The sequence below is a fragment of the Tachysurus fulvidraco genome, chromosome 14 (assembly GCF_022655615.1).
Source record: "Tachysurus fulvidraco isolate hzauxx_2018 chromosome 14, HZAU_PFXX_2.0, whole genome shotgun sequence".
Classification (NCBI taxonomy): domain Eukaryota; kingdom Metazoa; phylum Chordata; class Actinopteri; order Siluriformes; family Bagridae; genus Tachysurus; species Tachysurus fulvidraco.
In genome coordinates, this window is record NC_062531.1 from 13066716 (window position 1) to 13084074 (window position 17359).

Below are 17359 nucleotides of genomic sequence, written 5' to 3' on the forward strand. Positions count from 1 at the left end.
TATCAGCACTACACCTCTTCCTGTAATCTCTAACAAGGTTCGAGACACTAGTAGATGATTTAGATGGGGATGTGGCAGCCTAGTTAAGATGTTGGACTACCAATTGGAAGGTTGTGAGTCCAAACAAGGCCCTTGGACAAGGACCTCAACCCTAAATTACTCAGTTGTATTTTAAAAAAAAAAAGAGAGGGGGAGATAAAATGAAAGTCGCTCTGGAAAAAGGCGTCTGCCAAATGCTGTAAAAGTAACTGTGGGGTAAATGTGGTAGCCTTGTGGTTAAAGTGTTGGCCTACTGAATAGACGGTTGTGAGTTTGAACCCCGGGTCCACCACGCTGCCATTCCTGGGCTCCTGAGCAAGGCCTTTAACCCTCAATTGCTCAGTTGTATAAAACGAGATGAAATTTAAGTCACTCTGAGTTAGGGCATCTGCCAAATGCCATAAATGTAAATGTATTTTAGATTAATGTTTCAGGCAGCACATTTCTAGCTTCTCTAGTTCTGTGGTTTTCAGTAGCATTCAAATCCAACAATAGTGATGGTCATTGCACAATGTTACTTTATTTAATCATCTCACTGTTATTTTTGAGATTATTGTGCTGTTAACAAAATCAATTTGCAAAAATGTTGTGTTATTTAGTGATATTTAACAGAGTTCATGATGCCATAGGAGCCGCCCACTGAAGACCTTTAGCTGCAAATTAGTCACCAAACATGTACATGAAATAGGTCTGATTACACTACTCAAATATTATGTGTTTGGTGCTTATTTGATCCATTCTTCTTATATGGTGCTTTTTATAGTCCTAGTACTGAGAGTATGCGAGTTATATTTAGCAGACACTCTAAAACACACTATATTGCATAGACATCCTTTTATCTCATTCAGAACAAAACCTACCTTATCCAAACCACTCATGGAAAAAAAACCTGAAGTAACCCACATTAAAATCCTTTTTTTTTCGACATGATTCCCGAAAATGAACATTACCCTGTAGTTTAAAAAAAGCCACTGAGATATTCTCTAGTTGCTGTTCTTTATTCTGTCAGAAGTAGAATGAGCTAAATAACCAAATGGAGGCACTTTGCTGTGGAACCTATTTGACTGAACAATGTAAATGAGTTTCTCTTTTTGAGAAGTTTTTTTGCTTTTGTTACCCAGCAGGTAAACGTTAGAATTAGCATTCTCGGCAGAATCAGCACGACCGGGGCACATTAAACTCCCTCAAACTTGCATATACGCACACACGCATATATATATATATATATATATATATATATATATATATATATATATATATATATATATATATATATATATATACACACACACACAATGTTAAAAATAACTAGTTACAAAAATAACTAGGAAATAAATCATTGAGTAGACTTGCAAGCTACGATGGATCAAAATATCAAACAAGTCACACAAACAGACAAGGCCAACAAATACTACCAATTTGTTTTTAAAAGTTTGACCAACTGAAAGCTGCTATAGTAAATAAAAGCTTGACTATTGTCTCTTGACTGTTATTTTGAAATGAAGTCTTACAGATAAGATGGCTGAGGTAACACAAAATGTATTGACCATGAATGTCTTTAGCAGAGGTGCATATAAAATCCCAAGTGCATATGTTTATCGTCTCGATTGAGCAGCAGAATTAAGTCCAGCACCACTATCTAACAATCTGATCTAACCATTAAAAAAAACAATAAATAAAACACATTTATGTTTTGATTTTTGGGAAATTTATGTTTTATAGAGACACATTGTAAATGGGAAAACTATAAAACTAAGCAAAGGCATTTGAGGCCAACAGTAAATACATAAAAATGACACCTGTAATTTATTTATTGAAATTGTTGGTGTAAATTCCCTGGAATGGAGGAGAACAGATGAGGCAGCATATTTCAATGCGTATCTCAAGGGCAGAATTTTATACAGATTGAAAAATAAGAATTGAGTAGAGCTTGGTCAGCTCAGAATTTAACCAATGTAACCACACACACACACACACACACACACACACACACACACACACACACACACACACACACACACACACACACACACACACACACACACACACACACACACACACCCACACACACACACACCCACACACACACACCACACACACACACACACACACACACACACACACACACACACACACACACACACACACACACACACACACACACACACAAACACACATATTTCAATTGATGCCAAGAAATGAGAGCGGAACCCATATTATTAAAATTGGCAATGATTAATGTGGCAATTAAAACTAGGACTATTCTGGCAGCAACATATTGGCAATACGCTAGTCTCTGTTGGTTATTTACCACATTGCTAACCACCTTTTAATTGATGGGTCATTATATTAACCTTTATTTCTATTCGTGCCCTGCTTTTATGTAACACCAAGGTTGTGACTGCAATGGGATAAAATGTGATCTATGTCTCCAGTCTTCACTTCCTTTCTGATAGTTTTTGTAGATTAAAAGCAAGTGCTTGTGTTTAAACACAATTTAGAGTGTGTTAAAAACCCCATCTCATGCACCTGATGAAAAATCTGACAACCTCGGGTGTTGTGAACTACGTGCAGCTAATTTTAATAACCAGAATTGAGTTGCCCAGGCTTAATTGCTTGCAAAAACTGACGCAGGACTCAGTTTTTCCCACATACAGTATATATTAATGTACCTTTTTAATTCGCCAAATCTGAATACAACCCTTAGAGCCTATCTACTGTAGCTAATAAACAAACTCCAGTCAATAACCCAAAACTATCTAATTATGAGATCTGAGTGACATTTTTTTTCATAAATATTTCAATGCTTCTTGACAGGCATGGTTCGTCTCTCACTTTTAAACACAACAGACCCATGGGGTGGAGTTTAGGCTGTAATTAAGACTGTAATGACCCCATCACTGTCTACACATTAACAGATAATGCATTTAAATTTATGGAAATCCTAATTAGCTGCATAGAAGCAGAAGCAAGTGATCTAAGCACAGGCTCATTAATGACAATCTAATGCAAGTGAAAATAAACAAAGCGAGGGAAAAAAATGCTGCATTAATTTCCCTACTCGGCCTCCTCATATTTAGCTGTTTAGTAATATAAAATATTGTACAAGCACAATTAACTCTATCACTGCTAGGCGTTGTGGAATATGATTAGTCTAATAACCATGCTAGATTAGAGACCTCGATGTAACAAAGGAAGGCCCTGAGCTATGCACAGTTTATTATATATACTCATGTGATTTCCCCTGTGTATGTTTATGAGTGTGCCCTTGAGCTCTTCTGCTGCCTCTCTACGAGTTACCTGGGCATGGATATACAGTAGTTATTCAACCATAAATCATAGACCTAATGGTAAAATAATGAAAACCTTGTCCCACATGAGAACATCACACACATACAGCTTCATACTCATACTCACTTTGGATGACCAACGTGGTGTTTGGGTCTCAGTTGTTTACACACAGCCTACCCATAAAGCCTTGCTTGCCTGATTTGTCTGCGTGTGACACACACTTGTGTTTGCATGAGTGTGTCTTGGGAGTGATGGATACAATTAACTTATTTTGGCTTCTCCTCACTTATAGTGAGGAGAATGACGAATGTTACACTAGCTTGAATGTTCTTTATCCTGCTTGTCTTGTTCACATTCATCAATGTGGCAGTACAGTTTTCCATCTGGATCCCATGCAATTGTATCTGGGATACAGAATGATTTTTGTTCCTCCCTTTAGGATACAAGAGGAGAATTGATACAAGTTTGCTCAAGCCCAGATAATAGCATTGCCTAGAAATTGAGGCGAGGGAGAAAACAATTCTGATATCATTTTCCCCAATACAAAAATGCAATGATGGTCTCGAAGGTAAGTGCAGGGCTGTGTTAATAGAAACATTATTGCAGACACTTACTGGATGGAGTTCTCAATGCGTGAGATGGTGAGGAAGGCTGCCAGATTAGCCGTATAGGAAGAAATAACAATTAAAGCAAAGAGCCACCAAACACCCATCATCAACCTCGTGGCCAGAGTGGTATATGGTACTTCTCCACCTACAGAGAGAGAGAGAGAGAGAGAGAGAGAGAGAGAGAGAGAGAGAGAGAGAGAGAGAGAGAGAGAGAGAGAGAGAGAGAGAGAGAGAGAGAGATCATCTGTTAATGAATGATATATTGACCAAGTAAGTCAGAAAATGTAAATAATAAAAAAAATGTTTTCAATAAATTATCAGTTTTGTCTTGACATACAATACACATGTAAACTTGCCTGAATAAACCTGTGATGTTTGCAACATTACTTCATTCACAAAGCTCCTTTAAAGTTAAAGGGTTAAAGTCCACCCTGAATAACTTGTGGACCAATAATTCTAAAATTTATCCAGGCAATTTTTTTCGTTCCACTGTTAGATTTGATGTATTTTAAGGGCCCTACATTCACATTTTTCATGTAAAATGTACATACTAATTGTAGAAAGGTTGTACCTTCAGAAGAAGTGATACAGTGCATTATGCAGCGTTTTTTTTATTTTATTTCTTTCATTTCTAACATATTCTTTCATTTTTTTTTTAATATTTATGTTTACTTTTCACTGCTACATTTTACAGAGTATCAGTTACTGCATGGCCTTTTTGATATCATCACATTACATATAGCAGTAGCATGAAAACTATAGCGTATGTCTCTAATCAGAAATGCAGGGAAGCTTCTGAATCTAAACTGAAAGCCACCGCTGGCACTTCTAAGGACAGAAGCTGTACAGGACTGGACATAATCCAGTGATGAATTTGTCCATTTGAATTTATTTTTCTGTTATGTTTATGGCTAAGGTTAAACATTCATCCTGGTGACTTGCGGGGAAATCACCCCAGCTGTCTGTGTACTGTACCATTCACTTCTCTTAGTCAAAGCTCAATAAGAATCTATTGTAGTTCACACAGATTAGCTGTGTTTGAGATGAATATCTCCTTTGCACTCATATGTTCTTCTTTCCACATCCTAATGCAGGCAGGAAAGCAATCAGGACCCACATTAGTTACAATGTCCTCTGGAGAATCCCTTTTCAAATCTTCTTATTTATGGCGTGTCCATAGATTGAGCAAGTTTATGGCTTGGAAATGTCTTTAAAGGTCAATTCTTTTTTACTTATCTTGATGCTTTAGCATGAAATGAAAGTTTTTGGACTTTTAAATTAGAGGAACTGTCAGGAGGTCCCTCTGAAGGTCTGGAGAGATTTTCCCCCACAAATATAACTGCTGCAGCAATTTTTCATAAGCATACTGACATTCTCTGTGGATATGATATTAAAAACCTTGGCCTCATCAGTAAGGCAGGGGTTATTGCATAGGTAAAAGTGTCAGAGCTATATGAGAACAAAGAGAAAAGAAAAAGAAACCCTAACAATCTATCATAGAGCACCAGATCAGAGACGACTGTTAGCTTGCAACACCTTCGTCCAAGAAAAAGCAGAGTATACCCAGTATATTGCAGTGAATTATCAAGGAGGAGGATTTGCAAAAAGGCTGGGTAAAAAGCGAATAGGACACTTTCATGGCAGTGGATATTGCTACAACTGGCCCAGAAAGAAAGCTGATTGCATCCCTTTTTTTCTGACTGCAGGATGTTGATCTTTAGAAAAATGACCCAGACAGTAATGTAGCTTTTATCTAGGAGACTTATGACTGAGATTCAAAACCACCCCGCTACGCACATCAAAATCAGCAGGCACTATATCCAGCAGGTTCCTCATGCCCTGTTCTTTTATTCAGTAGGAGGCCAGACGTGATACACGCCACTCAGTCCCTCACAGTAAGCATTCACTCTGAGAGTGGCCTCAGACAAAGAGATCTATAGCCAAAAGAACTCTATTGTGTTTGCTCATATTTAAGGGTTAGTTAGGGAACCAGATAGAAATGTTTTTCTAGACCGTTAATAGGCGCACGCTTACCGAACATAAATCTGCAAACAAAGATGCTTGAAGTTCAGGGACAACTATTAAACAAATTGCTACAGAAAACTCTTGCTGTCTCAAAAGATTACTTCGGCTTTAATGAGTTTCCATAATAGATCTTAATGAATGTACTTACTAAACAAAAATTAAATATCACTGGAATATCACGCACTGCTCAATTGTATTAACTTCAGGGTAGAAACTATATGGTCAAAAGGTCCATGATGAAGGTGAGTAGATGGGGCATTCTGCTTGCTCTCTCTTCTCGAGAGGCTGAACTAAACTATCATTTAATGGGTGTTCATCAGAGTACTATATATATATATATATATAGTAGTAATGTGCTATATGCTATGTTTATATGGTACGTTTCTATATTATATATCAATCACTGGCAGAATATCTTTCTACCTCAGACAACTGATTCTATTTTTAGAATGTCTGAGCTTTTCCATTAGTCTAATTATATAATATAGTTTAATCAAATATTGTAATATTTCAAATTCATTATAAGCCACACTCAGACATGTCTGATGCCTCCCACCCAGGTCACGGCAACTCGATGTCACCATCTGACAGCTGATCATGGGCCAAACATACGGCAACTCCAAAGACACTTTGGAAAGTTATCTTCTGTTTTAATGTGGACAGATGTGGGTGAAAGTGGCCGTAAAATTCCTCCAACTTTGAAATACAACGCTCATTATACTTTTTGTCATTCTCCATATTTCATGGGAATGTGGTAGTTTAGTGGTTATGAAGGTTATGAGTTCAAATCTCAGGTCCGCCAACCTGCCACTGCTGGGCCCCTGAGCAAGGCCCGTAACCCTCAATTGCTCAGTTGTATAAAATGAAAGAAATTTTAAGTCACTCTGGATTAGGGCATCTGCCAGATGCTGTAAATGTAAAAATATTTAGTTTGGGCTCCAAACTACTATCTAATTTGAGTGGGGTTCTTGTTCATGAACTTGTTCAGTCTCTTGTCATTTCAAGACTGGATTACTGCAATGCACTGCTGGCAGGTCTACCTATGAACGCAATCCGTCCTCTGCAAATGATCCAAAATGCAGCTGCACGGCTTGTTTTCAACCTGCCTAAGTTCTCGCTAGAGCTGGGCGATATGGCCGAAAACTGTATCACGATATCAGTATTTCATATCAGTCGATATCGATATAGATTGAACTTTTTTATGACCCATTTAAAATAAGGACCAGGAGAAAAATATATTAAATTTAAACATTTTTATTTTAAGCTAAACCTTCCTCTTATCATAATCCCCTCAGTTATTAAGACAGAAATGTCAACAACCAGGAAACCTCAAATAAATAAAATGTAAACATAAGTCTAAAACCACAATGAACACTTAACAATTATCTCTTAACATTTAAGGTGCAAAATGAAATAAAATGTAAGAAATGCTTAATAAAGTGTAATAAAATAGTGCAAAGTGTTAAATATAGAGGAACCTGAGAATTTAGTGCAAGTTTAGTGCTATGAAGTTCACTAGCTGTTCACCTTCTTGTGAATAAAGTGTTTTAAAATATGTGCAGTGTTTTGTAAACATAAATAAAACTGAGGTAGACTGAGATACATCTGTAATATGAAAAACAGACCTGATACAGTACAGTAACATTGTTTGAAATATAAAACCTGCAGAAATATGAAAAAGTAACTCAATTTATTCATACTCTAATCATACTGTACTTGAAGTTGAACTATTCAAGTATATTTTTGTCGACTTATAATTAGGGCTGTAGCTATCGAATATTTTAGTAATCGCGTATTCAACTCAATATTTCATCGATTACTAAAATTTCATTGATTAATTGAGTAATCGGATAAAATATATGTTTGCTTAATTAAAGAGCAATATTAAACATACAAGAGAAAATAAGATGGGTCTCTTAAAATGAATAACTAATAGGTTTCCTTTTTTTTTTTTTTTAGAAAAATTAAATTTTATTTTTTAAATGCATAGTATGCAATGCATACAACAATATTTTCTATCAAAATAAACATTTAGCTACCCGTTGTTTCTCTGTACTGTGAACAATGACAAAGTTGACTGACTCTCTCTCTCTCTCTCTCTCTCTCTCTCTCTCTCTCTCTCTCTCTCTCTCTCTCTCTCTCTCTCTCTCTCTCTCAACGTGTGCTTTAAAAGAGCATGTGATTGCAACGAAAAAAGGTATCAACATGCTCAGAATTGAGGCTTGCCCTGCGCTTTGAAGAAATGTTTCCTGCTCCTGAAAACAGACGCTCTAATGGTGTCCCAAACCTTGGACATTTTCTGTCGTTTTCTCCTGTTTATTTCTTCTCTTCGCTCATTGACATTGTTATCGCGCCCTTCCATTTTCCAGCCCGAACGTGCACACGCCCTCAAATCAAAAGACTGCTAACTCCACGCGTCTCCTTCTGCTTTTACATAAGCGCGTTGTCACACACACACACACACACACACACACACACACACACACACACACACACACACACACACACACACACACAAAATAATTGCACAATAACGTGACATGAGCTGGCTTCGAGGCAGAGGAATTTGCCTCGAACAATTTTTGTAATCGAGTTACTCGAGAAATCGTTTCAGCCCTAGTTATAATATCCAAACAACTGCCATACTGGCGAGCTGACTTTTCCTCTTTTATTTACAATTTCCTCGCTCGCTGCGGCGCTCATCTTCTGCTTATCAGTCGCCGGTTACTGAAGAGGAATGAAACTTTTTCATTGTAACTTTGAACAATGTTTTAAACTCATGGTATCTTAAGTATGTAACCTAGTGAACCAGCATTAATGTATAAAATGAGAGATGTTTAAGCACCTAAGGGCATCTTCCAAATGCTGTAAATGTAAATGTAATGTAAATGGTTCGGCTTTAACGGCTACTGGTTTGAGTGTAATTTAGTCAACTTCACCATGCCGTCACTCCTGTGATTTTGAAAAGAATTCATTTCAGAATTCAATTGCTGGGGACTTAAATCAATGTGTTATTTTGTCAAAAAAGTCTTATTCAACATACTGTATCTGGCTTGATATTCAGAATAAAAAAACAAACGCATCCGACAGTGTTTCTGAAAAAGATACTATAGATGCTTACAATAAAGTGTACTGACTTAATCAAACCTATAATCTAATTGCTAAAAAGACTTAATAATACATTATTTAATGTTTACACTGTAAAACTGTTTAAACTGTATTTTTATTTACAAAATGAACATTTATACTTAAAATAAAAATATTATATAAAAAATGTATGTCACATTAAACATTATGCATCTAGTTAGTTTATTAAAAAACCTGAATGTTTTAACTTGACCACTGATTGTTGTAATTCCTAATTACAGTAGCTGCAGTGTTTGCTGCAGAAATGTTTCCCACCATATCATTATTCCTGGCATGGTGCCATTTGCAGAAGGTTTGGATGTGTGAGTGGGTCTGAACACATAAATACATGTGTGTGTATATCACTGAAATTTATTCAAGTCATCAACTATCCCATTATTAGGCTAGTTGGCACCTAATTCCTTCAATTTGCATATAGTTTAGCAGGCAGAAGTGTGGCCTTTGCACATAAGCCTCTATCTCACCATGCAGCCACCCTTGAGCTCTCAGCATTATAAATAATCTAAATAGAAATAAATAAACTCTAAGGTGTGCCTCAGTACATATTTCTTCAGCTTCCGTTCGCTGGATGGGAATGTAGCAAGCTTCAGGCATGCAGGAGGAAGGAAACAACAACAACAAAAAGTGACTGCAGTGTGTATCATCTGTGAACACAATCTAGCCTTGGGCTCAAAACATTTTCCTAGCTAAGCCTGTACAACCAAGAATGAGATTTCGCTGCCACCAAAGCTCAACTACAGTGGAAGAGCAAACACATTTTTCATGAAATTATGTCAACTGGAAGTGCAATAACAATTATAAATGTTTAACAGGAATGAACACCTTATCATCCAGTCATCAGACCAGTGCTGAGGAATGGTGCTGAGTGATGTGTGTCACACAATGCTACATTCACTGAGCTGAACTGTTTTTTTGTGAAATGCTGTAGAAAGCTAAAATGTTTATAAAGGAAGCGATATAAATTGGAGAAATGACATGATCATCGTGCATAAGAAAACTTTTGTTACATCACCAACAAAAATATAGCCTCTTTCATTGGTTTAAAGTGTATTTCACTCCTATATGAAGCATATTATATTTTCATAATATCTAAGAACATACATTCATAAGCATGCGTCCCCTCCACTAATTATTTTGTGAGACTCGGTTGACATTGAACCAACTAAACCCAAGTCACAGTGAGTGAGGTGAACAAGCTCCTTCTCATTAGAATGAAGAAGACATTCAGTCATGGTCCCTTTAGAACACTATCCGAAGGGAACACCATCTCCCTCTGAATGCATATGCATATTCATTCAGCCTTGACAATGACAGACATCCTCCGCTGACGAGATCTATAGTATGGAGCACAGCAGCTCACGTTAGACAATTGAAATGCACTTGGCTAAAAGTATCATCTTTGTTCTGTTTGCTTGTCATGATGTGATGCACACTGACAACTTGATGCTATCAAAACATCCAGAGGGTGCAGGAGTGGAAAAAACATGCTTTTTGAGGGAGCAGAGACTTTTGTTCAACACATTTTTTACTCTCCTAACAAGAGGCAGAACATTACAAAGGGAGACAGTTAAAATTTAAATTCCTGCTTTACAGAGATTACATTTAGTCTGGAAATTTGAAGACATTCATGCAGGTCAACTTCCAAGAGGGATAAAGCTTATATTGTACATACATAAGTGGTCTAAATTTTTCCCAATGTTTTTTATATGTATTTCTACAAAAATTTGGGCTGTAATCGTAATAGGAACTTCTCCAACAGGATCCCAAGCCACCAGCTCTAGCTGTGCCTCACCATTTAGATATGCTAATGCAGAGTTTCCAGAGAGATAACAATGACCATGCAATTCACAGCTCAGTGCATTTGAGATATATTATATCTGGCATTATCTCATTCATTCATCCATTTTCTCTAACACTTATATTCCACAGGGCTGCAGGAAGTCTGGAATCTATCCCAGAGGACTCAGAGCGAGTCTCAGAGTGCCGGGTTGCCAACCCATCTCCAGGCACAATCAAGCAACTTCACACATGCTCTTCAGACTCTTTCAGACATGCCAGTCAGCCTACAAATCACGTCATTGGACTGGTGAGGAAACCAGAGCACTCGGAGGAAACGCCTAAAGAATGGAGCACACATACAAACTGATCAAGAATCAATTCCCCAACCTCAGAGGTGCTAAGCAAACAAGCTTACCATTAAAACACTGTGCCCCCTATCAGCATCTTTGACTAGTCAAATTGTATCCATTCTTTGATTTCTTTCACTGAGGTCTCTAAACATCTGCACACATATACAAGTTACATAGACAGTAAGCAAGGTTGTTAAGGCAGTCTTATACCATGCCCCCTGTCCATCCTCCATATATCTCACAATAGTAGAAACATCTGAGAATTTCTGCAGGTCACATGACTCAGAGTTGTAGAGTACTGTAAAGTAAAGGTTTGTAGTGGCTGAGCAGATACAGTACAATCACCTGAGGGGCAATTGGGTTGCTCACTCCCCTTTCTTATACAGTACACTGTGCTTTAGACTGTGCACACAGTGCTCACAGAGCAAGATAGGCTAATCAGTCCATGCAATCTTTGAGGCAGAAACCTGCATTTACCCAGTGGCTTTCCATGCACTGCTGGCTAGATAGTGATTAACACACTGGGAAAGCATGACTGCACATAATCCACCCAGTTTTTCCAGTAAACCCTATACAGCATATACAGCAGATCCCTGCAACATCCACATTGATATGAAGCTGAAAAGCTGAAAACAGCAGGTAGTCCCATGATGGATTAAGCAGTGGATGATATGGAACAAGGCCAGTCTCTTTATCATCTTTACAACATGAGAGTTCAATGTTAGCAGTCTGAGTCACCTGCTAGTTGTTGGTATTGGGAGCACAGTAAAGTACTGACCTTGATGTATTGTGGTACTGTGAGCTGGATTCAGTCTGTTTATCACCTCAGATGGCTTGCGAACACTTGAAATAACCCACCCTAAATAGAATCCTGTGTTCTATTGTTAAACATTTCACACTGTATTTTGGGTTAACTCTGGGTTAACATGCTTATTTGCATATTTGCAGTGTGAGCAACTATGACTGGATAAATACAAGGCACGACAGGTCTGAATAACGACCTGTCTTACTCTTTTGCAGCAGTGAAAAAAAATGTTGGTATGTAAATCCTCCAGCAAAGGAGATGCTAGCCCTGCTTCAGAGCAGCAGGGTTTCATCAACCCAGGTAAAAAGTGGTGCTAACCTCGCTTTTAAATTACAAGTGTGAAACATTCCTCTTCACTGGGTAGAAAGCAGGGTTTAGAACAACAATAACCTGATGCAGAGTGAAAAGCCCTCAAGAAACCTGACTCTCTTTGATAGTGACTGTTGTTGCTGTGGTGTTCTGTGATCCATGGCATCCTTGGAGCACACCCCAGTATTTCACTTTCTTTGTTCCTAGCAGCACTGACTGTACTATGCTGAAAGCACTAAACAATAATGACTACACTTAATCCACACCCTCTGCATCATATAGATCACTGCATCATCCACACCATCATGGGGTGGACAGTCAAACTGCAGGGGTCCAATGATGGATTATCCAAGGGTCTTAAAGTCAACCAAGACCAGCTTATAAAGTGTGTGCTACAAGTTTGTGATTACTTAGGCATGCAAGTTGTCCATTCTTTGCCACTGGGACACTGAACAATGCCTTCCACAGTACAGGAACTTTGTCCAGGCCATCAGTAAAACGGGAATGATGTAGCAAAAACGCTTTAAAGGAAGAAAGTTGTGAAAGGCTGAAAACAAGGATGCATGACTGACTGACTGACATCGCCTTCATACTACACATATTATTCAAACATACATATAATTCCTCTGAACTATCACTCTTATAAATGCAAGCATTTCCTTTTCACAGGCCTCACCTTCTGAATATCTTCCTTCTTAAAGAATTTCAGAGTCACAGGTTATCCTGGGTTTGTTGTTAGAAAAATATTAGAAGTTCCAGGGGAATCAGGGGTGATTCAATTGCTAGCTGGGTTGCTGGTGACAAGCAGATTACACATTCAGGCTATTAATATTTCATTTGCAGTTTCCTAGAAGGCAAGCGGGTTCAATAATCTGCTAAAATAACACTAGTTTATATAAGCATTTACCACTAGGTGGTACAGGCGCTATGCTTTCATGGTGTCCATACATTTATCTGCATGTCTTACATTCTCGATAGTGTGAAATTTCAAGTTTGAGTGGCTGAGAGTTTGCAGGACTTTTATAAAATTAACATTATAACCAGCAGAATCCAAACAGGGTCAGTCAGTTCTACTTTTTCCACACCCAACAGCCATATACACAGACATATATTATACATACATATTATTGCTCTGAACTATCATTCTTATAAATGCAAGCATTTCGTTTTGACATGCCTCAATTTCTGAATATCTTCCTTCCTAAAGAATCTCAGAATTACAGGTTATCCTGGGTTTGTTGTTAGGAAAATATTAGAAGTTCCCTGAGAATCAGGGCTGAATAAAGCTCGCCAAACTTTTAACTGAATGAAAATGAAGACCATGTCAAATAACAAGTGTGATGATTATGCTAGATAAAGCTACTTAAATAGTCTATCATACTTTTGTTAAATTAGATTAGTTGATGATTTTTTGGCTTAGCTATTATGCTAGTTAAAAGTATACCAGTTTACCACCTCATTAATGTGTCCATGGCCACCAAGTCCTTCTGATCACACGTTACCTCAAGACACAACCTTACACAGTTGTGTCAAATCAAAGTGGGGCCAAATTACAAACTCTTACATATTCAGTTTTCTATATTCAACAAGAAAAATTGCACCAATTTCATCCAGTCCAGGTGGATTTTGAAATGCATCAAAAACAACACAGTGTGCCTTCTTTTTTTTTTTAAAAACAAGTGGAGATACATTATGCACAGCTACCATATAGATGGTTTTATGGAGCAATCCAATCCAAATTTACAACTGCAAATACACTACAAGATTTTACTTGTCCCCTACACACAGATAATATAGTTATTGGAAGACTCTCAGAAAAAAACAACATGGAGGATTATCCCCTGATACACACACACACACACACACACACACACACACACACACACACACACACACACACACACACACACACACACACACACACACACACACACACGGTTTAAGGTCTTTTCATGCAGAGGATGCCAACAAATCAACTCTCATATTAAAGTTGTACAGAAAAACAGCAATTTCCTTACTTCCTTTGATCCCCTAAGCAACATAATGAAATCTCCTCCCTTTGCAAAGCAAAATAGCTGATTCAGCAGATCCTTTACCCCTTAGTTGGTGGTTTATTTCTCATTTTGATTTTCGCAATCAATATATGCAGTGCAATGTAATTTAACCGATTGTAATAATGAAAACAAAATGACTTTGCTTTTCCCAGTTAAGATGGGACAAATATTATTGCTTTTAATTCAAATAAGAAAAATCCCCCAAACTGATAAACTGTTCTCTAAAATCGTCCACTGAGAAATGGAGTTACAATACACACAGTATTTACATCTGTATAACTGAGCTAAGTGTCATTCTCTGTATTGCACATCTCAGCAAAGCAGACTGAGCTACTTCTTACAAAACTTAAAAAAGTAGCCAAAAGATATCAGTCTTGGTATATGATGTCTTAAAGGATTTGAAGACACACAGAGCTTAGCACAGACCAATCTGTTCCAGCATCTGTTGTTGCTTAGATAATTTTTCCCCCTCTCAGTGTTATTGCACATCATGGAACTATTAAAGTATAGACCTAGCCATAAACATTTTTTGTTGCTGTATGGAAGCATTTACTGATGATAATATTACAGCCAGCAAAGCTCGGTATTCTATTAGTATAAAATTGTCAATGTGTATATTTTTCTTTACATTTTTTAATACTGTACTTCTGTGATATACTGTATTGTTAAATATAAGCTAGTTGTAGAGACATGTATATTGATCCAGCTAGTCATCTTACCACACATTCATTAGCTTCATGCTAGTCTAAGGGTAAGATGTACAAGTCAGTTAAATCTTGTTAATATTCTGTTATGTATCATTTATTAGCTGGATTGTCTGACATTCATAAATCATTGTGTAAGAGTACATTGTTAACTTACTTTTTAGTCGTTAGCTCCATGTTATTTTATGTAGCTTTTTGTTGTTTTATACCGAGCCATCTATATGTGGTCAAAATGACAATAAACACTTCTTTACAACTAGATATTGTGTTTAAATGTCTTTGAAAGGTGTTCTGTGTAGGTGACAATGTGTGTTTGCTTAAAATCCTTGCACACCAACTTTTTACCCCAACTCCAACTCCAACCAAGAGAGCTGGAATGAGCATAGCAGCATAACAGAGCCTGAGACTAATGTATGGAATAGTAACAGATAGAAAAATGTTTGTGTCTCACGTGAACTTGAGGGATTCCAGAACGATGGACAATAACTATGTTACCGCTTAGTGCCACATGCAGATTCCTAACCCTAACCATGCATTTACATGGTATAAGCAGACACACACAGTGATCCGTTTGTAAAAGCTCTTAAAAGCACAAAGAAGCACTATTGCTTGCTCTGTGTATTGCAAGCTTTTATGATTAGGAGGTGTTGTACATTTTCCGGCATCAGAATGAGTGCAGTGATTATAGTGAAAGTTTAGTTTTCTGATAAAGAGACAAACAACTTGAGCAAAGCTTTTCTGTTCATCACTCTGGCTTACTGCAGATACAACAGGTTTGGCTCAAGTTGATCTTTTCAACAGTCCCTTAATTTTTAATCCTTGCCTTGTCACTGTCAATTTTTCTTGTTTTTATTTCGGTCATGACTCCATTAAGATGGCACGTGAATTAATTCCAGAACAGGCGTCATTTTGAGTTTCATTCTCTGATTATTTGATTGTGACGAGACATTTATGCATCTTCAATGAGACATTTTCTATTGGCAGCACTAAATGAACTATCAATCCAACAGACTAAGATTACTGCAAGCATTACCTAGGTCTATACAGTCCTCCAGGACACTAGAAGTCTTTATTGCAGAATCAGTTTTATGGCACAAGATTTGACCATTTAGATAATTACACTGGAAATAAATAGTCTACACACTCCTGTTAAAATGGTTGAAACCAAGATAAACCAAAAAAATAACACCAAGGAAGATCATCTCAAAACTTTTTCCACCCTCAATGCGAAATTACAGCATATAAAAATAAAGTGAAATACAATTAAAAATATACAATATATACAATACCCTAAGTATGCATAAGTATGCACACCCCAAAATAATACTTTTTTGAGGCACCTTTTGATTTTCTTAGACCACATCTTAACCAGGCAATATTTTCTCACTATTTCTTGCAAAAACAATTTAGATTTATCAAAACATTAGGCCACTTCCTGTGCACTGCCTGGATGTCAGGTCACCTCACAGATTTTAGCTGGATCCTCTGTAGCAAGGTCATTCAAATACATTGGTCTTCTTTACAGATTTGGATGTATGGTCTTTCCTCTCTGAGATTTCTTGGTGGGTCCTGTTGTGCAGCAGTACAATAAAAAAAATTGTAAACATTTTTACTCTTGCGCTTGCCTACCAGTATGCAAATTTATCGAGACATCCACTATCATCTCTTCTGATCAATATCTGTCAACAAGTGAAATGCCATACTTTCTTTGTAAGCTCTTTGGTGACCAAATCCTGCTGATCTTCAATGGGGTTAATCAGAATTATTTATTGATGGCAGATGTATGATAATTACAATTGAATACTGAGTTCTAATTTTACATTGAAAAAATTGTCTTCCTTTTATACATCACAAAAATGTGCTATTTAACAAAGGTGTGCAGATGTTGTATATCTATTGTAGCTAATGTCAGTCCGAGCAGCTTGTAGCTTTACAAGCTTACAAGCACTTACACATAAAATAACGAATGACAAGGTGAATAGAACATCTTTTGAACTGTTGATGTGAACAGCGATATTGAGTAAATGTAGCTGCCAGTAGAACGATGGCATGAAGGACATGGAAAGAATAGCCAAACTCAGCAGTCAAGACAAATTCAGCAGGTCATGATTCAGAAATTACAGCCCTTGGAGTGGCCGATCAAATCTGAACAGCCCACGTAATAATTTGTAATTATGTAATAAAAGTGCAATAGATACAGGCAGCATCAACAAACACAAGGACAAACATGGACATACATGGAAACTAG

General features: G+C 37.2%; 1 protein-coding gene across 8 annotated transcripts in view; it reads right to left on the reverse strand.

Moving 5' to 3' along the window:
• The window catches only part of grid2 (glutamate receptor, ionotropic, delta 2), a 407738-nt gene that overhangs the window by 44688 nt on the left and 345691 nt on the right, over nt 1-17359 (reverse strand). For all 8 annotated transcript variants that reach the window (XR_007137759.1, XR_007137758.1, XM_047800191.1 and 5 more), the window contains one exon: nt 3945-4083. Coding sequence is in view for 6 of the 8 variants with exons in the window: in XM_047800191.1 (XP_047656147.1) it covers nt 3945-4083 (139 nt within the window). In the remaining 2 variants the exon portion in view is untranslated. The remainder of the gene's footprint in view (nt 1-3944; nt 4084-17359) is intronic.